Here is a 24,069-nt window from a genome sequence, read left to right as displayed (position 1 = left end):
AATAGTAAAAATATAGCCCCAATAAGGAATGAGGGCCTGCGTAACCATGCTCACATAGAACATACTGAATGACAGATGCCTGGTCTCAGGAAAACCTGACAGCTTTGCGATTTTCCCAGGAGATGCTGATGAGATACACATCGTGCTCTGGCCCGGTGCCACGGACTATGTTAGTCATTACCCAGCTAGACTGCATTCTCCCAAAACTTTCTGCAGACAGCAATAACAGCAGGAACTATGAACCATTTTTTTGTCTGGCAAAGTTATACCTTATCGACATTCATTCTTTTAAATGAGGCTTGTAGCAGTTTGAAATTGTGAATGTACTCGTGCTCCAGCTTGGCTTGAAACTTGACCTTCTTTAGGCTTATGCATCCTGGGAAGAGCATATCCATAAACTGGCAGTAGGCCGCACCTGTGGAGAGAAGCCAGGAGAGTCATACAGAGGGTATGAGCAGATTGGAACAGTAGCGTGCTGTCATCACACAGTGCTCAGGCGTGCCGGCCAGCTCCTTATGGAGGAGAACAGCTAATATGTTCGGAGAAAGTAAACATTGCTGTTACTAATACAAGACGTCTGTACCGGGGAGAGATGTCCCATCTAACCGCACAATCCCAGAAAGTCCAGCTCCTATGAGCAGACTTATGTGCACAGTAAAGACAAGACAATATTCTAGCAGTACTTACAGTGCCGTCATGCGTTGCTTCTAAGATATAGCAAAGTGACCATGGGACCAAGACAGAAACAATCCTTAAAGCTGCAACTGAATCTGCCGAATGTCTTCTGAAGATGTTGGCCCAATTGTCCTACCCATGGCAGATGTGAAGTTGCACAATACAGAAGGCCCCATTACACATATGATTAAAGTTGGCCCAACCCACAAATGTTAGTAGTGCCTAAAGACCACCTAATGTGATTGGAGGGGCTTCCCTACTATCCTGTAACTGATTATGTTGGGGGAGGTAAGAATAGTTCCTGCATTCTCAGAGACAGGCTGCTGCCAGAAGTGTCTGCCAGTTGCTTGCTTTCCCTGTCCCCATTAAAAACACAAGAACACTCGCGCAGTACCTGAGGGTGGCCACTATGCAGTGTATAGAGCTGTGCTGTTCCGGTACTGTACATGGTTTACATGTATCCATCTTCCGTAGAGCTATGAACAGCTGAGCAGTGGGGTTGCCGGGTGTTGGATCCCCACCAATCTGATATTGATGCCCTATCCCAGTGTCTGACTGGGGTGCCAAGGGCCCACCAGTATCATTGACTTTCGGGGCCAACTTTTCAACTGCAAACAAATATTACATGACCCTGGTTCACAAATTTACCTATATCTCTATATAATAAACTAGGTAGTTTGGTTACTGAATGTGATGCTGCTTTTTTATGTACAGAGAGAACCAAATGAATTATGACAAGTACTGCCATACAGTAAGGACAACATCTGCAAGAAGTTTGTATGTTCTCCCCGTGTGTGTCTGGTTTTCCTCCATGTTCTCCGTTTTCCTCCCACACTCCAAAGACATACTGATAGGGATTTTAGATTGTGAGCCCTATGAGGGACAGTGCCAATAATGTATGTAAAGCGCTGTTGAATGAATGGCGCTATATAAATGCGTAAAATAAATAAATACAGTAAGGTTGGGGGCCTAGATCTGCACAGGAGATCACCGGGGGTTTCCACTGTTCCACAATGGGACAGTCCGAGCCTGTCCTATCCTATGGGGAGGTGGGTGTTTTATTTCAATATATTAAAAATATATTATTCAATATATTTAAATATGGTATTAATAGCCCAAGTTACAGGGGAAATGCAGCCTACTTGCTGTGTATGACCCAGCAGCTCAAACTCCCTCCCTATACAAAGAGATCACATGACTTATTGTATACACAAAGCTTCGTCAGCAATAGAGAAGGCACAGACCATAATTAACCATCGGTGCTTTCTCTATGGTGACTACGGCTGTATCCAACAACCAGATTCCTGCTACCGCAGCTACAAAATCTTGTGCAGCTACACTACTATGCCGTGGTTAAATAAAGTGTTCATGTAGTGGTAGGGACCTTGATGTAAAAAAAAGTTGGGTAACTACATTTTCTAAAGGAGTTTTCTACTACTAGGTTATTATTGACGATATGTCCTCAGGATAGGTCACCAATACCCAAAAATCAGCTGAGGTTTGACAGTTCGCACCCAATTTGAGTTAACTACAGTAATGTTATATTTAAAGGCAATTTTCCACTATTAGAATATTGATCAAAAATATAGATAGCAGTTATCCCACATCAATCCATTAGCTTTAGTGTAGCTGCTGCAAGTAAGTCCCCAAATCCCAAGTCTATAGCTCATAGTTCAAAAAGTCTGCAGCGCTTCAACTGCCACATTATATATGTGTTACCATGTTGTAGAGACAGTATTATATTGCTTTGCATTCCTTTGTATTATATAATGTGATGCATATGCATATTTATGTTCAGCTTAGGGTATGTCAGTGCATCCTTTTGGGAACAGTAGAGTAGGGCACTTTAGTATATAGTTCTTATACATAGGGTAAGTGTAGTTCTGTTATGGGCCACTAGATGGGGACATACTAGTGGGCCTTATAGATATAGCTGATAAGATGTTTGCAGAGGGTTAATTGTAGGAGGGGCTACCGGGTAGTAAGAGAGAAGTTTCTAGGGAAGTTTAGTCAGACGGGGCCAGGGCGCCCAAGAGTCCACATAGGCAGTAGGCCCAGGACAGCTTGGCAGTCACGTAAAGTTAAGTCATTATTGCCCACGTTACCCACGGCCACTGCAGATCTTAGCAGTGGGTCAGAACAGGAAAAGGAAGATGTGGAGTCTTACCACCTGGGCCAATGCTTTCAGGGCAGAAGTTGGCTAGACAAAGGAAGTGAAAGGAGTTGGCACTTCGACGAGATCGGTACAGACGGGCCGGATGCTTTACCAGTAGCCACCAAACGCAGTGATTGATGAATTCATGTCTGGGGCGAAACAGGCTGAAGGAAATTTCATTATGGTGAGGTCAGACATGGAAGGAACTGGGAAGCAGTCTTGTACAGTCTGGTCCGGGCATGTACTGCACAGAAGTGACAGCAAGCAAGGGAAAGATCAGGAAGTAAGCAAATGTTATGATGTACCAACTGTGGATGTAATGTGCGAAATCCTAAGTAAAGAAGGAGTTAAAGTTGTCTCAGACTATGTCTCCATTGATGGGGGTCGCCTACAAGAGGGTACCGTTATGGCCTGGGAAGTGCCCAGGTGAAGATGGATCTGGAGATGCAGGTATGCTGAGGAGCATAGTGTTATTTCATGTAGGGGAAGGGCTGGGTGCAGCTGCCACCAGAGTACAGGTCACCACTACAGACCTGGCCCTCCCTTACATAACATCCAGAGAAAAAAAGTCCCAGGTGAACCAAGTCAGGATCTACTGCGGTTCTGTCCAGACATACCCACAGTCAGTATATAGATTTAATTCCACTTTCCTACCACTGATTGGATATTGGCTACTCCTTCATGTAATCATTTGGCTCCCAAATTTATTCAGTCTCTGCCCACACAGTCTGACTGACAGCTGCAGCTTGTTCTGAGCAGTGTGAGATTTCAGCAGCAAGAGGGACACTGAGGAGCTGTCAATCAGGCGAGGAGGTGAAGATTTCATTTACACTTTCTATAAGGTGTATGTAGCCATTCTGACATGAAACTTCCACATAAATACACCAGTCTCATCAGGTCTGAGATAGCTATATAATAATGTAGTTTATATAGTGAAATCTCATGATGCTTTAAGTAAATATTATAAACCACAATGCTTATTTTGAGTTTTTAATCTTAACTTATTTTGTATTTAATTTTGCACTTGTTTGTTCTGGCAGGCTACAGCACAGGTGATTCTCATAACATGTCTAAGTAATCTAAGGGCAGCCAGGAAGTTCTACAAAGCCATACCACTCAGGACGCCAGCACAAATGGAAAGGAAAGTTATATATTAATCCAAAACATTTGTCTATGTGCCAATCTGAAAAACATTAAGGCACAGGAGAAAGTATTCATTGACATTTCCTCGCAGCGCAATGTGTACAAGGCAGATCAGAAGGAAAACAGCGATAACAGGTGACTGGATTTATGCATAATACAGATGTTGAGAGATACTGCAAAAGCAATTTACAATATGCTTTGCTGCAGTGATTAATCATGCTTTGTCAGGAAAACTATTCAGGGACTAATGTAGTTGTATAGTGTAATTATCCAGCCTCCGGCACCATACTAACATAATAAGGTGCATACATTCAACAGATTCACACCTCCAGAAGATAGATCCTTGCCAAGAGGACAGACTGGGGAATCTATCGAGCAGTAGTAGCCAAATAGGACTTTATGACTTTACTACATAGACCCAGGCTCTACTACTGTCAATAGATTTATTCTACTACAAATACATCTGAAAAGCCATGTTCACACACACTGTTTTTTGGGGTATTTTTCATGAAGCCACAACCTGCTCTCTTGGCAATTTAAATGCTTTGAGGCATTTTTTCTTTTAAGTTTTATTCACCAAAAAAGATGCAGAAAAGTTTGTTGAGTGTTTTTTTTTTTCATTGCAGCACTTTGTTTCACTTTCTCATTGTTTTCTGTAAACGGACAAAAGAATTATAATGCTGCAAATTTAAAAAACACTCAGCTCAGTCTGGAAAGATTTCTGAAATATCTGAAACTACCGGCAAAATGCAGTGCGATTTCATTGCTTTTGCTGGTAGTGTAAATAAAAAGCTTTTAATTAGCAGGGGGAAAAAAAAAGTACTGCATGTGAACACAGCCAGATTCTGCCCATAGATCGCAAATGCAACATGGTTTCAGAGCATAAAAGGTCTAAAGCGGTGTTTTTCTCTGGAACCAACATTTTTCAAAATGTTTAAAGTAGCAATTAGCTAATGAACATGACTGTAATCAAGCGAAATACAGTACTTCTTTGTAACCACAGTAGATTCACTTTTCGTAAATGAAGAGGATTGTGCGGATCTTAAAATAAAACTGGAATGGGAGAAATAACTGTTGGTGCAGAGAGGCGAGTAGTGGAGAAGTTGCCCACTTCTTTGAATCCATATGAGGAGTATTTTCATGTTTTTGTAGCAGCTGATAAATCGGTTTCTCTCAGTAGACCGAACACCATACTAAAATAGAAAATACACCTCTTGGGAATTTAATCTGAACAGACATTAGCTGTATTTTCTACTGAAGGTCAATGTTAAAAGACTGCAAAGGGAAAAAAAAAGACTTTATTAAAAATTATCTACGGTAATTAAAAAAGCCTGTATGGGCTATCAGAATGTAAGGTACGTTTTGGCAACCAAATTGACCGAACTTAAAAAAAAACAAAAAACTCTCCCATCAATGTTTTTATTGAAAACATTATATTATATAGCACTGTGTACTTACAATTGCTCATTTTGCCTCTCTACCCAGCTAATTCTTCTGTTTTCTCTGATCTATGTGGATCTGGAAGTCTTTTGTCCCTGAAAAAAATCACCCCCCCTCTACAACTCCTGACCCAGTTGCGGTGTTCATCAGCTCATGAAATACATTTACATTTGACCAGTTTGCTTTTTCTGAAATTGGCTCCGCCCCTGACGACCAATGTGCAAAAATTTTGCACGGGCCAAGCTAGTTATACATTATTTTAAAAGTTCTGAATGCATACAGTAAAAATTTTTAGACAGGTGTGGAAACGCTGCAATGTAAAAATGCTTTAAAAAAATAGCAGTTATATTAGTACATTTTTATCAATTAGCAAAATGCAAATCTAAATAAAAATCAATATCTGGTGTTACCACCTTTGCCTTCAAAACAATATCACTTCTTTTAGGTACACTTGCACAAAGGCTTTGAAGGAACCTGGCAAGGGAGGTGGTTCCAAACATGTCAGAGAACTAATCACAGATCTTCTATGGATGATGGCTTGCGCAAAATCCTTCTCTGTCCTTTTGAAAGCCCAGACAGACTCGATGTGGAGATTTGGGATCTGTGGAGCCAAATCATCATTTCTGGGACTTCTTATTCTTCTTCATGCTGCAGATAGTTCTTAATGACATTAGCTGTATGTTTAGTCTAATTTTCCTGCTGCAAAATTTTTTTACACAATTGGATGCCTCCATGATGGTATTGCCTGATGGAGGATTATCTGCCTGAATTTCTCAGAATTGAGAAAACCGTTAATATTGACCATATCCACAATGACATTTTAGGAAATGCAGTCCCAAACTTCCAATGAACCTCCACCATCTTCACTGTTGACTGCAGCTACTGCAGTCTGTTACAGCCAAATATTTCACATGTTGACTCTTTAGTGCAGAGCACCTGCTGCCATTTTTCTGTAACCCGTTTTTATGTAAAGCTGAATGACAGCCTTGTTATCACACTGAATGCATGGCTTTTTGGGAACAATTATTCAATGAAGACCACGTCTCGAAAAACTTCCCTGAATATAAAGTGGGTGCAGCTGGGTCCCAATGTTTACTGCCAGTTCTGAGTTGATGGCACTGCTGGACATCTATGAATTTAGAAGAAAAGGTAGCATGATATGTTTTTTTAGCTGCTGCACTAAGATTCCTTGGCCAACACCTGTGTCAATGGCCTTCAACGTTACCCATTTCACGGTGCCCATTGCACTCTGCAGCATTTTTTCCCACACCTAAGACGTTGTACTGTACATTTAGGCTATGTGCACACACTGCGGATTTTTATCTGCAGAACCGCAGGTAAAACGACCTGCGGTTTTACCTGCGGTTTGCCACCTGGACAATGGAATAGGTGGCAAACCGCAGCAGAATCCGCAGAAACAATTGACATGTCAATTGTTTCTGCGCATTCAAAACCGCAGCTTTTCCCCGCAATTAAAAATCCGCAGCATGTGCACAGCAGAATGTTAATCCCATAGGATAACATGCTACTGTACAGTCTGCAGAACTGCTGCAGTTCTGCTGCGGCCAAAACCGCAGCAGAACCGCAGCGTGTGCACATAGCCTTAGGGTGTGTGCACACGTTGCGGGTTTGCTGCGGATCCGCAGCATATTTGGTCCCGCGGATCCGCATCAGTTTCCATGCGGCTTACAGTACCATGTAAACCTATGGAAAGCCAAATTCGCTGTGCACATGCTGCGGAAAATTCCGCAGATTCGCTGCGGTTTTCCGCAACCGCTTCCATTCCGGGACCGTATCTCTCTCTCTCTTTCTAACCCACACTGCCAAAACGCACGAGAACCTGCATAAAATCCGCTGGAAAAAAAACTAGGAATCCGCAGGAATATTTCCCCCAGCGGTTTCTGCCAAAAGCTGCGATTTCTCTGCGGAAAAAGGTTTTAGAAGGAGAAAATTAAAAAAAAATTGAAGCAAAAAAAATGTGGTTATGGAGGGGGGATCCGCTGCTGACACTGTTATAGTGGTAATATCCCCTATCCTGGTATATGTCCCCGCATCCTGATATATATGTCTCCATTCTGGTATACATGGCTCCCCCTTATCTCCGTCCTGTTATACATGGTCCCCTCATCCTGGTATACATGGCCTCCTCATCCCTATTCTGGTATATATGGCCCCTATCACGCTGCACACATACAAAAATAAACAATTTTACTCCCCTTCCCTCTGTTCCTTTGTAGCGTGGTGTCCTGTTCTGATGCCAGCAGCTGATTTCAGCATGTAACATTGCATGACTTTACTGCCATGTGCCCCCCCACCACCACACACATACCCACACACACGTCAGCTGCTGGAATATTCACTGCTCCCCATGTCCGGTACTATGGGCATGTGGAGCAGTAAATATTCTTTAACAGCAAGCACGCTGTTAGCAGCAACCGCTGGCTTCCTGCAGTGGCTGGGTGATCACGTGTGCCCGCTATTAAAGAGAATGAACATTCACTGCTCCCTACTCTCATGGGTGTGGAGAGCAGCAAATATTCATTTTCCTTAATAGTGGGCAAACGTGATTGCCCAGCAGCTGGAGGCTGCGGCTAACAGTGTGCCGCTATTAAAGAAAATGAATATTCACTGCTCCCCACTACCATAGTCCCTCCCACCTGAAGGCGCCGGATTCAGTGCAAAAAGGTGGCAGGGGCTATGGCCGTGGGGAGTAGTGAATATTCATTTTCTTTAACAGCCTGCACAGGCGTTAGCTGCAGCAGCCGATTCCTGCCTCCTGTGACTTGCAGCTCCGCCACTGTCAATGTCCCCCTCATCCACAGCTGGAGTAACGAATACCCCACTTTGAGCTCAATTTCTCCATCTCATTACTATTTGCTTGTGCTCACGCCCTCTCCCTTGAACAAATATATATTAACAGAATATCCTGGCAATTGGCTTTTGGAAAGATTACCGTATTTACAATGTCTTATTGCTGTAAAATGACAAATAAAAGTAGTCCTCGCTGGAATATTCCAGTAACGCAAGACATCTACATATACAGTATCTGCTTCCTGACATGCACATTACCCTTTGGCTTCCTTTCATAGGAAATGAACACTATAGGGGTCTATAAAAAGCTACAAAAAGTCTGAGGACAGCATCTCCAGTGCTCGACATGCATATGTGCCAGTGGTGTACGCTGGTCACGGAATCCTACCTTCATATCTGTAGAGCATGCCCCTAAATGTGTTCAGGTTATCCAGCTGGTCACTTATAGTTCTGTACTGTACAGCCTTCTCTGGCATTATGTCACGGTTAATACCAGGGGGATTGGCCCATGAAAAAAAGGTCCTCTTCGCTCAAATTCTTCTCTAGGACAGGGCAGCTCGTAGTCTCATACCTTGTAAATAGAACTACTGTCTCTTCCAGGTATGAATTTGTGGAAGATCTAAACAATATAATGCCATCGGACTACCTAATAGGGCTTGGCATTGCCTCCTGTGAATTGTTCTCTGCAATTATGCAGCTGAAGGTTCAGCACTTTAAGTCCAGTTATAGACTTGGCTTAAAACACAGCAGTTTAGTAGAACAAGAAAAAAAAAAAAAAAAAGAAGAGTAGGGAATATTTTTGCTTATTTCTCTCTTCCCTGTTTTTTCTTTTCTCCTGAATTATATGGATATAGAGTTGCTTTACTTAGAAGTCTTTTGGTACTTGGATGTGATATTTTATTGCCTGATGTTTATGAATGTACTGCTCACGTGTTGAGTTTTTGTCACTTTATTGAATTTTTACAATCTTGAGTATAACAAAACACAAACAACCAATAACATTCAGGGCCAGATTTATAACGACCAGCGTTCACACTTGTCTTCATGGGGCGTACTGGAGTCAGACGCTCCTAATTCATGAAGAGGTTCTTGCCTCTAGTCTTCATAAATCCAGAGCGCCCGAAAAGCTGGGTGCGCCTCTGTGCACTATGCCAGAAATCTCACTCCAATCACGGGCTGGGGTGAAATTTCTGGTGTCTGTCAATCCACAAAATCTGTTCCAGTCAGCACAAGAAATCCTTCAAGAGTTGTAGAAAAGGATACCAATAAGAGACATAAATGGAATCTGTCACAAGGGTTTTTTCTATGTAATCTGAGAGCAGCCTGATTTAGGGGATGAGACCCCGATTCCAGCAATGAGTTATTTATGGAGTTGATTGGTTTGGATTTGATAAGACCCCTTTTTTATCTGCTGCAGATCTAACAGATCTCTGAATTCTGAGCTCAGTATAACCTCACCCACATCACTGATTAGCAGCTTTTTCAATATACAGTACACACAGAGCTGCCAATCAGTGATGGGGCGGGATGAAAGCAGACCAGGAAGACTACATGGCAAAAGATAACTAGTCCTCTTGTGATCATCTCCGTCTGATAAAACACCAATTTTATTAAAACTACAAGCAGCCCAGTGAGTGACACATTGCTGGTATCAGGTGAAGTGGTGAGTTCTCCTTCAATGGAAGTCTTCAAACAGAGGCTGGACAGACATCTGACTGGGATGATTTAGCGAATCCTGCTTTGAGCAGGGGGTTGGACCAGATGGCCCAGGAGGTCCCTTCCAACTCTAACATTCTAGGATTCTATGACTACATCATGCTGCTCTCAGATTAAATAGTAAAAACCTGCTGACAGATTCACTTTAATGCATAAAAACTAGTAAAAGCAGCAGGATCCTGGATGCAGACCTCTCATCCAGAATGTATTACCAGGAGGGACAGAAAACCCTGAAACTAGGAGCAGGTTGCAAACTGTACACCATGTGGAAAAGCTGAACATTAGTTAAGGAATAGGGCTTACAGAAAGAAACGTAATGCCATATATTTTTATTTTAACTCTAGATAAGCAATAACATATACTATATAAATGTGCCCATAGTCATCATGCATTTGTACACTGCGTGCAGAATTATTAGGCAAGTTGTATTTGAGGGGATTCTTTTTATTATTGAACAACAACTATGTTCTCAATCAACCCAAAAGACTCAAATATCAAAGCTTAATATTTTTGGAAGTTGGAGTGGTTTTTTTTTTACATTTGGCTATCTTAGGAGGAGATCTGTTTTCCAGTAACTATTACTGTGCAGAATTATTAGGCAACTTAATAAAAACCAAATATATACCCATCTCTCTTGTTTATTTTCACCAGGTAAACCAATATTACAACACAAAATTAAGAAATAAACATTTCTGACATTCAAAAACAAAACAAAAAAAAACAAAAACCAGTGACCAATATAGCCAGCTTTCTTTACGATGACACTCAAAAGCCTTCCATCCATAGATTCTGTCAGTTGCTTGATCTGTTTACGATCAACATTGCGTACAGCAGCCACCACAGCCTCCCAGACAATGTTCGGAGAGGTGTACTGTTTTCCCTCCTTGTAGATCTCACATTTTATGAGGGACCACAGGTTCTCTATGGGGTTCAGATCAGGTGAACAAGGGGGCCATGTCATTATTTTTTCTTCTTTTAGACCTTTACTGGTCAGCCACGCTGTGGAGTATTTGGATGCATGTGATGGAGCATTGTCCTGCATGAAAATCTTGTTTTTCTTGAACAATACCGACTTCTTCCTGAACCACTGCTTGAAGAAGGTGTCTTCCAGAAACTGGCAGTAGGTCTGGGAGTTGAGCTTCACTCCATCCTCAACCCGAAAAGGTCCCACAAGTTCATCTTTGATGATACCAGCCCATACCAGTACCCCACCTCCACCTTGCTGGCCTCTGAGTTGGAGTGGAGCTCTCTGTCCTTCACTGATCCAGTGTCGGGCCCATCCATCTGTCCCATCAAAAGTCACTCTCATTTCATCAGTCCATTAAACCTTAGAAAAATCAGTCAAGATATTTCTTGGCTCAGTCTTGACATTTTATCTTATGTTTCTTGTTCAAAGGTGGTCATTTTTCAGCCTTCCTTACCTTGGCCATGTCCCTGAGTATGGCACACCTTGTGCTTTTTGATACTCCAGTAACGTTGCAGCTCTGAAATATGGCAAAACTGGTGGCAAATGGCATCTTGGCAGCTTCACGCTTGATTTTCCTCAATTCATGGGCAGTTATTTTGCGCCTTTTTTATCAACACGCTTCTTGCGACCCTGTTGAATATTTGCCATGAAACGCTTGATTGTTCGATGATCACACTTCAAAAGTTTGGCAATTTCAAGACTGCTGCATCCCTGTGCAAGACATCTCACAATTTTTGACTTTTCAGAGTCAGTCAAATCTTTCTTCTGACCCATTTTGCCAAAGGAAAGGAAGTTGCCTAATAATTAAGCACACCTTATAAAGGGTGTTGATGTCATTAGACCACACCCCTCCTCATTACAGAGATGCAAATCACCTGATTTACATAATTGGCAGTTGGCTTTCAAGCCTATACAGCTTGCAGTAGGACAACATGTGTAAAAAGGAGGATGTGATCAAAATACTAATTTGCCTAATAATTCTGCACAGAGTGTAATATCCTCCCAGAATGTTACCCATTCAGTTGAGCCAAGATTTAAAAAATGTAATATTGGCCAAACAATCTGAGCTGTCCCATTACTCACATTATGCTTTGATTACAGAATGTTCACAAGGAAATGGGTTGTTGCAAAATTGGAATGATATGGTCTGCTGAATTTCCCCGTCCCCCAAATTAATGAAGTTATCTTGCCATAAACACCCAGAGATTACTGCTGTATCTCAGGGGTGGGGAATTAATTTTCCCGAGGGGTCACATGAGAGACCATGACTGTTGTGGAGGGCCAAACCATTAGGACAGAGATTAATTCTGCTCAATATTAAATACAATTAATGTAATTATCAATAACATAATTATATCATTTAAAGGGAATCTGTCACCTATTTTCTCGACTATCAGCTGACAGCACTGCCATCAGGGGCTTATCTACAGCATTCTGTAATGCTGTAGATAAGCCCCTGATGTAACCTGAAAAAGAAAAAGTACTCCAGTGCGCAGGCGCCGGGAAAGTTCAGAGAGGTCCGGTGCCTGCGCACTGCAGGACTCTGCTCTGCCCTCAACAGGGAAAATCAGTACACCTGCACAGGAGCTGCGACGGGAAGCAAAGAAGAGGATGTCATTGTTAGAAGATGGGAGGCACCGGACCCAGACCACCCACGACACCCATCGGACCAAGACCGGACCCAGACCTCCCCTGGATGAGTATAATATAACTCGTTTTTCTTCTTTCAGGTTACATCGGGGGCTTATCTACAGCATTACAGAATTATGTAGATAAGCCCCTAATTACGGTGCCGGCAGCTGATAGTAGAAAAAATAGGTTAAAGATCCCTTTTAATATTGAGCAGAATTAAGTATGCTGACATAGATCGTTTTAACCCCAATACAGCCCCTCCTATATATCATCCCCATAAACAGCGTGAGCCCCACACAGCCTCCCCATGTCCAGCATGAGAGCCCCACAGCCACCCTATGTCCAGGATAAGACCCCCATAGCCTCCCACGGTCCAGCATGAGGGCTCCCATAGCCTCCCCTTGTCCAGCATGAGAGCTCCCATAGCCTCCCCATGTCCAGGATAAGACTCTCCCCATAGCCTGTCCATGTCCAGTATGAGGCCCCCATAGCCTCCCCATGTCCAGGATGAGGCCCCCATAGCCTCCCCATATCCAGGATGAGGCCCCCCATAGCCTACCTATGCCCAGGATGAAGCCCCCATAGCCTCCACCTGTCCAGATTGAGACCCCCATAGGCTCCCCATGTCCACCCAAACATCCCATACACATGAAAAAAAAATAAAAATAAAAAAGACCACCACTTACTCACCTCGGTCCCGTTCCCATGGCGTTCTGCCTCTGTTCCCCTCTCCAATGCGCTGACTCTCCACAGTACACACCTGACACAATGAAATGACGTCATTGCGTCAGCTGTTTCACACCCTGATTGGTGGAAAAAGTGGCCAGAAAGAGGGCAAAGTGGGGCCCGTGGGCAACTGTTTTCCAGCCCTTCGGCTGTCTCGGTCCGCGGGCCGAACTGGGACAGCCAGAGGGCCGGAAGTGGCCTGCGGGCCGCAATTTGCCAAGGTCTGCACAGTGTAACTGGTTATATTTTTGGTTGGACTATACGAATAACAAACATCTGTAGTGTCTCAAGAAAAAAGCCATGTCAGTGCTAACATTGCAAAGTTGTGTTACAAACCACATGGAGGAGTAAGACATCTTGGACTAGGAGCAGCTTAATGTGCACATTCCCATCCTCAGAATGTTTACACATACAACACGATAATGAGGAATGAGCCCTCATTAACCACTGCTGCCAGAGAGCCTTGCACCCATGAAAACATCTCAAAAAACAGAATGTACTAGTAATCCTAGGTCATCCAGTAATAATGACCTAAACATTGACTTCACACAGTAGTAGTAATACTGGATTATATATCAGAATGTGACATCACACACCAAGAACATGTGTCCAGGTTAGGCGCTGTCAGTAAGTGTCCTTACACTATGGGGAATATTTCCTGGATTACTTAAATAAAAAGCTTTGGGGATTATTACTTTCCACTCGGAGTCACAGTAGCTGATGAGTAATTTAATAGTAAATATTTATAAAAGGAAAGCTGTCAACAAAAGACTAACTATAAAGTGTGTGGCGCTATAGCAAACATTTTAATTGATTCCCCTTCCCAAGACCACACCCCATAAACAAGCATGTTGAGATGGGACGACAACACATTTTAGAATTCAATGATGGCTAGAAACATTGTTATTCCTCATGAGAGCATAATCTGAAAAGTCAGATGAAAGTACAAGCACACTTTAAAAGGAAACAGTCATCAGGTTTATGATGCCCAAACCATAAGCAGCATGAATAAAAAAACTGCAAAGAGGCATGATTTACTCTGAAACGCTACAGTGTTCTAGAATAGACATTGTTGGAAGAGCTAACCAGGGACTATGTCAGCCGTCTAGTCTATGTCACTGTAGCACTTAGTTGACAGAGAGGTGTTTCCTTATGTACAGTCATATGGAGAGACTTGTGAACTGTAGTAGTTAAATACTGTGGCGTTTCAAAATAATCATACTTTGAAAATCCGGCTTGGCCAACAGGTCCTAGGCATCTTCTCCTCACCCTGCTCCAGTTGACTGACCGGTCTCTCACTATAAGTGAACATAGGCAGATACAGATCAGTCAACTGGAGCAGGGTGAGGAGAAACCGGCTGAGATCCAACTCAGACTAGTCAGCTGAGACAATTAGGGCCCGATCCATCAAGACAAGGGTTTTTCACAGTTGGGTTGTAGCCCTGATTCATTAAGATTCACATACCTATTAATGAATCAGGCAAGGTGTGAAGTGGCAGTCACCATTTTGCCGGAGCTGGGCAAAAATGGTATGAGAACACCAGAAGTCACAAAAGTTTAGCGAAACTTCGCATTGCACCAAAATGTTCTGCTTTTCCAAATTTTTACCCCAGAATTCTAGCCTAAAAGCTTTGATGAATCGGGCCTATAGTCTCAGGCTGGGCTTCCAAAGAATGTGTCACGCCGCCTGTCACATCGCTCTCACCTGGGGGCAGGACCATGGGTTCAGCATCACCACTTCCGATGCCACGGCCGCTCCAGGCATCCCGTCAGGTGTGCACGCGCACCTCTGGCACCTAGTTCCATGGTTGCTCAATGTTGCTAGTGCACATGCGCACTCTTCTCAGCTTTGCCTACCGCTGTATCCTCTCTATGGTCCTGGAAGACCTGACTCGGAAGTCCAAGTGCTCATGCCCTATATCAGGCTACCTCTTCCTATGGGAGGTGTCTGATTATTGTTGTGCTTCCTGGCTTGGTCTGCTTGGTCCCTGCCTGGCTGTGCGCTGTATTCGGGTCCCCTGCCTTGCGCTCTGTTCTTGTACTCTGCCTTGTGCTCCGTTCATACACTCTGCTCTGTGCTCTATTGTGCGTCATTGCACACGCTCTGCCTACCTGTCCTCTGGCGTGCTCCTTTGCAGGCGCCCTGCTTTGCTCGCACCCGGGTGTGTTTGTCTTTGCACGCCATATGTGTACCCGCCTTGCACCATCGTGTATCTAGCGCACTCCCATGTACACGCCTTGTATTGTCCTGTACTCTCCGTGCTTCCGTACACTCGCCCTGTACCGTCCTGTACCCTGCGTGTCCCTGTGTCCACGCTTTGCACGTTCCTGCAGACACACTCACTCGTGTCTCCTGTGAGTCGGCCACCTGGTTCCAGCAGTCGTGGCACCTTACCCCCTTTGGGCTTGCCCCGACACTCCCTGTAGTGGTCCTCACTAGGTCAGCTCGCCCTAAGTGGGTTGGTGCCACGACCGACACTCCCTGTAGTGGTCCTCACTAGGTCAGCTCGCCCTAAGTGGGTTGGTGCCACGACCCAGAGGGTCCACTCCAGGAGTCGTCACAGAATGTTTACTCCGGAAAGCTGCAGCGTTTTAGAGCAAGTCATGTTTGGTTGCTATTATGCAGCCGGTGTTTGATTGGCATTATCCTTGGTTCAGGCAGCATGAATCCGATAGCTGGTTTCCAATAATCTATTTTTTCCTTGAAATTTTCATATGATTCTAAAAAATAAAAACATTCACAAAATAACGCAAATATTTAGACTCAAAGATTATAAACAAAACAATTCCTGTTACCTCAGAGGATGAAAGCAATGAAATCCACATATCTTTCAATAACAAAAAAATCAAATAAAATAAAAGTCAAGTCTAGTGTCCTCAACACTAAATCTCTGAGGATTAAATAAAAAGCATCTATCACTAAGTAAGGGATTAGAGCAGAGAGAGGACAGAGAAAAGTGGGAAGAGAGAGGAGAAGAAAAGGAGGGAAGTGTAAGGGAAGGGGGGAGAGGGAGAGATATTAGAGACCATCTTTTATGAGGAACCAAATATTCTATGGAATTCCAGGGGAATCCAAGAACAAGATCCAAGGGCTCCAGATTCCCAAGAACCTATTAGATGAGCCACTGAACTCCGAAACAAGGTCTTCCATCTTATGGAGACAAGCCATTTCCCCAAGGAGGGGGACTGAGTCGACTTCCAATATCTCGGGATTACTGCATGAGCTGCTGTTAAAGAACATCTCAATAATCCTGCCTTCTGGGATTTAACGGACTACGGAAGAATGTATAGCAAGGCTGCTTGGGGGAAGTTAACCAGTTTACTATTGCCAATAGGGTGGTAGACAGAGAAAGTACAGTGTGTCTGTAAAGTAATGGTGCACTTTTGACCAGTCACTGGAAAGCAACAAAAAACGATAGAAATGTGAAATTACTCAAAATAAAAGAAAAACTCTGCCAGTTTCATACCTATTCAATGCAGTGCAATGTGGGCTCCATTTGTTGCCCTACACACATCCAAACAATAGTGAAGTTCTTGCCACACACAGGTAAGGACGTCTGGTGTAACAGAGTGAATAACGTCTGTGATTCTCTGTTTTAAGTGATTAATGTCATTGATACGTTCAATGTACACGTTGCCTCACATAACCCCAAAAGTAAAAGTCTAAGGGTGTCAGATTCGGGGATCATGGTATACTTGTATACTTTCCTGTGACTGGTCAAAAGTGCACCATGACTTTACGGACACACTGTAGAATCCCAAAAGTGCTTTTATACCACTGCAACTCCACCAAATATGTATCATGGTATGTCTTTCTGTACTACAACGCCAATATTGATCCGAGACAAAGGGAAAAATGGCACGTAATTTTACTGGGTACCGGTACAAGCACGTAAAGTATCTTGTCGTTTTTCTCCTGAGCTGCACATGCCATAGAGAGCTTATGTGAGAATATGAAGGCCTTTTACCAGTCAGTCTCTGAAATATCCATTCCCAGTTCCTCAGTTCACCTCTTCAGGTACTTTGGTTTATCAGATATGCTACTTTGATTCAAGAGAGCACCGGTTCCCTTTAAAGCAGGTTTAACATCCACATAAAATGTAGAGAAAAGTTATACTTTGTGTTTTAATTACTGAACAGTTTCAATAAATTTGTTTGCAGTTAGTTCAAGTGGTAAAACTTAATTTGTATAGCAAATAAGGTTTATTTACATAAAACTGGAAAATGCCTTTGATCATTAGGTATAAAGGAGTCATAACCACACACATTACATTCAATAGACATTCCAAGTCATTTAATGCAACACTACAAAGCCCCCATCCCCTACACCTACACACACACACACACACACACACACACACACACACACACACACACACACACACACACACACACACACGAGTATTGCGTGCTCTTGTAAAACTGCAGAATGTTCAAAAATACCATTTTACTTTCAACTGCTGTCCTCCTTAGTGACAGTAACTAATTCACCCACACCAATTTAGTCAAGGAAGCAGAAAATTAAGTTAAGTATGTGTCACATAATTTGCTAATTATAAGAAGCATGTTCATATTTTAACTACAGACTGCTGCTATTCCCCACAAGACATTTAACTGAGAACTAGGCTAGCCCTAAACAAAGTTCTCTTAGCGATCTAAACTACACAACTTTTATATCTGTTATCTAAAACAAGTAGTAATGCTACAAAATGACAAATACATTTTTACTAGTCTCTCCCCAGTGCACAGTGCACCTGACTCTACCACAGTGGTGTTGTTTTCTTACACTTGGTTTAGAGAAAAATGATTTGGAAATTTGCAATAAAGGAGTTTTCCAATTATATACAACACATTTTTATGTGCCCAAAAAAATTTGCACAGGGCACTCCATCGTGTTCATTCTTAAAGTCATAATTTTCAATATGTTAATGCTTAAGATGTATAAATACACTGAAAATCTGGATGATTTAATAAATAATAAAAATAGTCTTTTACAAATCCTGTAAAAAATACAAGGGGTCACTACCTTCTTGCTCATATGCTCCATTTTTTTTTTATCCAGGATAGCAGAGTGACAATAGGTTAGCTAAACAGGACCTTTCACCAAATCTTTCATGTTTAACTTGACACAATGTAATAGTGGCTGCAGAGCAAAATTAAACCTTTTTTTTCCCCATTTTCATTTCACCTCTCCATTGCAGGGATAGTTGCAGTCAAAGGATTTGGTAACTACTTAGTCAACTTTTGTTATGTGGAAGTTGATGGCATTAAATCATTTTCATTGGGGGCGTGTACTTCTTCCTTTATGATGCCAACGAATCATAAGCAGGCAGCAATACAGAAGAAGAAGAACACGCCCCAAACATGGCTTAGGTTTCTCAGTGTGTGAGATGTAATAAAGTCTGCTGTGCTCAAGCAACTTGTAATCACTATGCAAGTGAGATCAATATGCATCACACAGAAGTAACCTACCTATCCTGGAATACTTTATGTGAGATATAACGACACCCTGCTCTGATCTAACTGCAAAGCAATAACTAGTTGAGCAGAACAGGCATAAGTGTGATGCTGACACTTTGAGACCTCAGCTCCTGACATTGTGGGGAGAGGGGCGGTACAGCAGAAGTGATCGTGCAATGAAAGAAGGGTTTGTAATGTGACACAGATCAACTCAGCTGCACCGCCCCCTCTCCCCACACACACTCATGCAGATTGTTAAACTAGGAGATCAGAGCTGTATCATTACATTTCAAACACTGAGAAACCTGCTCTAAGTTATCGTGGAAAGGGGGTGTACTTTTTTTCTGCTTTGCCGTTTCCTGCTTATGATTGGTCAGCATCATACAGGGAGAAGAAGTAGTCATCCATCTCTAACACCCATTTGGACTCATAAGGTACCAAATACTTTGAATATTTCTGCATCAGAAAAGTTAAATTTTCAAAAACAAAAACCTTTTTATTCACCTCTGCAGCCACTATTACATTACGTGTCCAGTTCAGTATGATTTTTTTTGTGAAAGGGCCTCTACAAGAGGCATGGAATAACATGTTTTTGTTCAAGTAAAGCCATGATAAGAGGGGACAGAAGGTGACGGGTGGTTCCTGCTGCAGCTACTTGACATATAGCCAGACATGGCATAGTGAGACGGAGGAGGGAGCATTTCTTTATACATTTCTCAGATTCAATTGTAGGAGATAAAGCAAACAAGAAAATGTTTCAAACATAGTGTTCATTTAATCAGAAGATTCTCATGGTATGATATACATGCCCTTGATTTTTCTGTTTAATTTTAGTGCCATACATTTCAAAATTACTTCCAGTACATGTTGAAAATTCAGTCACCTTCCTGCCTTGTAATTAGAATTCTATTACTTCTCAGAATAATAAAGCACTGTATGGCTGACCAACGTTTACGGCCTCACAAATCAACATCCCTCAGTCTATTAATTCCATCACATCAATACACCAAATCTATCACAAATACTACATTGTTAAACATTACAGTAATAAAGTAGAGAAATGGCAATGTTTTTCATTTGTAAGACGGTGGCATTGGGAAATGGATCAACACATTATTATTGGTATTAGTAATGCTAAAAGCACGTGCCCTGCGGCGAGACTGTTTGCCCATTAATAAATACAGGGTTTTACACATGACATATGTATGATGTCAAATCGGTTAATTTAATGAGTGGATCTCATACCTGAACATAGCTGTTCGACCTTTGTGTAGTTTAAACACAGAATGTCATTCACCCATGCAATGATGTCATGTCTGCTCATAGTCTCCTGGGTTATCGAGGTAGAGTACACGTTGACCGCCATTCCCCAGCTGTAAAGACAAACATGACATTAAGATTGGAATCTTATGATAGATGCTTTTAATACTGATCCTAAGAATAGTAAGGAATCACAGACTGAGGAAGATTGACGTCATCTTGTGTTTCTTCCAGTTTTTAATAATTGTGCCAACGGTTGTTGCCTTCTCACCAAGCTACTTGCCTATTGCCCTGTAGCCCATCCCAGTCTTTTGTAGATCTACAATTTTGTCCCTGGTGTCCCTAGGCAGCACTTTGGTCTTGGCCATGGTGGAGTTGCTGGAGTGTCATTGATTGTGTGAACAGATGTCTTTTATACAAGCAATGAGTTCAAACAGGTGCAATTAATACAAGTAATGGGTGCAGAGTAGGAGGGCTTCTTAAAGAAAACTAACAGGTCTTTGAGAGCCAGAATTGTTGCTGGTTGGTAGGTGATCAAATACTTAATTCATGCAATAAAATGCAATTTAATTACTTAATCATGCAATGAGATTTTATGAATTTTATTTTTAGATTCTGTCTCTCACAGCTGAAGTGTACCTACGGTAAAAATTATAGATCTCTCCATCCTTTGTAGGTGGGAAAACTTGCAAAATCGGTAGCGTATCAAATACTTATTTTCCCCACTGTATATATTGCAGCACAATTGCACAGTGCGCAGGTGCCGGAAAAGGTAAAAAAGCCCCGGCACCTGCGCACTGCAGTACTTGGCTCTGCCCACAACAGGGCAGAGAAGTACACCTGCGCAGGAGCACAATGCCGGGGAGCCTGTGTGGATGATGCAGGGCCGTGTCATCCACAAGAAGCAAGCAGGACCAGCAACACCCATCAGATCGGACTGCCCAGCAGGCAAGTATAATAAAAGTTATTTTTCAGTTCTTCTAGGTCGGGTTGGGGGCATATTTACAGCATTAAAGAATGCTGTATATAAGCCCTGGAAGGTGATGGCCGTATGTTATGTCGGCCGAAACTGCTGACAGGTTGCCTTTAAGGGGTGAAAAGTAGTCACTGTGCTGTTTAGTATCATGGTATGTGCCACACTAAATATGGAACAAAGAAAGCTAAGAGGAGCATTGTCCGAGGGGATTAGAAAGAAAATTATAGATAAACATGTTAAAAGATATGCACTTCCAACTCCTTTGATAATGAAAGGGATCCAAGTACAAAATCAATTTGTAATGCCCAATACATAATAGCACTGTGGGTACATCAGCGGCCGGGCTTCTGCCACAAAATCTGTCAGTTTTGACTGAATGAACAGCACCACATGCAACTCTATTCTTTCGCTTACAACAAACACTCACAGACTGACCCAATTAAAAGTCACTTTTGTAGGATGATTTAGATCAGTTCATTTTTTTAGAATTTGAACTTTTGTTGTGGTCTGAGAGGCGCTAGAAAAAAAAAAAGACAGATCGAGTTACATACTGACAGATTCTCAGTTAGCCATTTTTGCAACCAACAATAGAGAGTGTAATACAGATGCTATACAAAACAAATGGTGCAAACATTTTATCAACACCAAATGGCAAAAATTATTTTCTGCCTAGTACACATGCATTTCAATTACAAAAAAAAAAATTGTCCCAAAAGGTCGGCAACCTCGCTAATGTGCTTTTTTGCCAACATGTGGATAAAACTTTTCTACAATCTGTAATGTCTATCATGGGGAAATGGTTCCCGCTGCAACTAATGCACAACAAAAGAACAAACTTAGGAAAGACGACGTCCAAAAAATACACAGCGGAGTGCATATAATGGCATGTGGTTGGTCCGCTAACATTCTAACAATCTATTAGAGGATTACATAGGTGGTCTGTGGTCATATATCAAGCATTTTCATTAGTGACTGTTTTTGGGAAGCCATTACCGCTGTACTAACCTGGCCTCCGTACTGCAGTATAATTATTTATAGTCCTTTGGCTGGAAAATGCTTTTCTGTCGTGTACTATTTATAGTGCTGTGCGGCGTTCATTTACCATTTCCTTTCGGTAGTGCTTTCTTATGAGCAGTTAGCTCGTGGCTTATCAGGCTTTCTGCATGATTTTAATAGTTTAAGACTCCCCCCCCCCCCTCAAGACATAAAACTCTACCAGACTGAAAACAATTTGTCTCTTTCATTTAAGGAACATTTTTTAATAATACATTTTTAAATATTTGCATATATTAGTATATTGTATATACTGAAAATTTTTGCTTAAGAGGTATTTGCACAATTGAAAGTTATAACTTATTGATCACTGTGTGTTGAACTGTCAGGACCCCCAGTGGTCCCAAGAATGAGGCTCCAGCTCAACAGGACTGGATTTTTCTTTTTCAAAAGAAAATATAGTGCATACAAAAGAAAATTTTCATGGTCAACACGAACCAGTTGATGCGTTTCGACTGTACTAAGCAGTCATGAGTAAGACTGCTTAGCGCAGTCAAAACGCGTCAACTGGGTCATGTTGATCATGAAAATTTTCTTTTGTATGCACTATATTTTCTTTTGAAAGAGAAAGAAAAATCTAGTTCTGTTGAGCCAGACTCCAATTTTTTCTATTATCCCTGATGGGAGGCCAGGGCGAGGCCGGTGTCTGAGTCCCAGGTGGATGAGCATAGAGCAACTGGGTGAGCAGGAATCAAGTTTTTTGTTATCTCTACAGAGACCTTAATAAAAGGTGTAGAGGTGGGCATGCTTGACCTACATACACTTCATGCATTCTTTATTGGGCTGCTGGCGACATCCCAGTAAAGTGGTTGGCTATCTCCGACAATGATACAATTAGAGGTTGAGCATGTACACTTCCGCTCCATTCAGATGGGCTGTTCTCAGGATCCAGAATCCAGTTCTCAAGAGCACGGAAGACCACCAGTGTTCAGAAAGTTGTCCCTAAGCCAATGGATAGAGAATAACTTTGAATTGAGGGAATACTTCTTTAAAGTAAGTAATTAGTTTTTGATATTCAATTACCAGAAGTTAGTAAAAAACAGATATGCAACTCTAATAATTTGGGTACTGGGGGTACTACAGCTCATTCCTTGTTTATCTTCAGTGTGACATGACACGCGAAGACCGTATGTTTTTTTTCAATGCAGAAATAGTCTGAAATGCACAGCATAATCTTCATAATTTTTCTTTAAGTTTCCAATTGCCAATATGAACCTACTGAAAATATTAAAAAGATGCAATTGCTCTCCATCATTCTTTTCTATAAAAGTAAATAATGGTGCAAAGTCTGCTGTTGCAGTTTGAAAAGTCCCAACTTGTATTATAAGTGGCAAAGACTATTCCAAAATGTCCCAATACTTAAATTGGCTGGTCAATCTACAACAGCGCCAAGTAATTTGTAAGAATGCGAGATCATTATGGGGGAACATTTAACAGAAGCTATTACAGACTTGGATAAGTCACAAAGCCATTCCAGTACACAATTTCAACAGATTTCACTTCCAAGAACTGATAGCTGCTATTATAAGAAGATTGTTAACACAATAGAGCATCAAGGCAAAATTCCACATTCTACACATGCGTTTCACACAATCTAACAAAAACTTGAAAACATTACAGAGATAAAAATGAACACCCAAAATACTTATCAATAAATGAGAAATCAGACATATCTACATAATTATACTTCCCAATAGCTGAAATATTTAATTCAAGTACAGCTCCACCATGTAAGACTTCAGAGCCTTTATCTCAAATGTCTTCATTTCAACAGGCAGAAACGCGACACATGCAACATTATTCTTCCCTGCATAACAGACAACACCAAGGGACCTGACAGACCCCATTAAAGGTCAGTGGGGTCCATAAGGCCACAGTACTATCTGTCCCTCAGAAGATCCAGGCTAGAGTTTTCTACCATGAAATAAACCACTTTTGTGAAAAGAGCCTTCAAAAATTGCTTCATGAGTATTTACAAAGGCAATCACTTTTTTTTTATTTATTAGCAGCTCAGCCTATTCATGATAAATCCCCAGTCACGTCACTGCAGATTCT

At 41.9% G+C, this 24,069-nt stretch overlaps 1 protein-coding gene across 4 annotated transcripts in view; it reads right to left on the bottom strand.

Moving 5' to 3' along the window:
* MAPRE2 (microtubule associated protein RP/EB family member 2) overlaps positions 1-24,069 on the bottom strand; it is a 198,675-nt gene that overhangs the window by 39,713 nt on the left and 134,893 nt on the right. For all 4 annotated transcript variants that reach the window (XM_073583746.1, XM_073583745.1, XM_073583747.1 and 1 more), the window contains 2 exons: positions 19,971-20,098; positions 270-415 (listed from right to left, as the gene is read on the bottom strand). In XM_073583746.1, coding sequence (XP_073439847.1) covers positions 270-415; positions 19,971-20,091 — 267 coding nt within the window. In that variant the 5' untranslated portion in view covers positions 20,092-20,098. The remainder of the gene's footprint in view (positions 1-269; positions 416-19,970; positions 20,099-24,069) is intronic.

Source organism: Dendrobates tinctorius, unplaced genomic scaffold (genome assembly GCF_039654945.1).
Source record: "Dendrobates tinctorius isolate UK_male_01 unplaced genomic scaffold, ASM3965494v1 ptg000081l, whole genome shotgun sequence".
Classification (NCBI taxonomy): domain Eukaryota; kingdom Metazoa; phylum Chordata; class Amphibia; order Anura; family Dendrobatidae; genus Dendrobates; species Dendrobates tinctorius.
The sequence above is the reverse complement of the archived record's forward strand: the minus strand, read 5'-3'. Positions and strand labels throughout refer to the sequence as shown.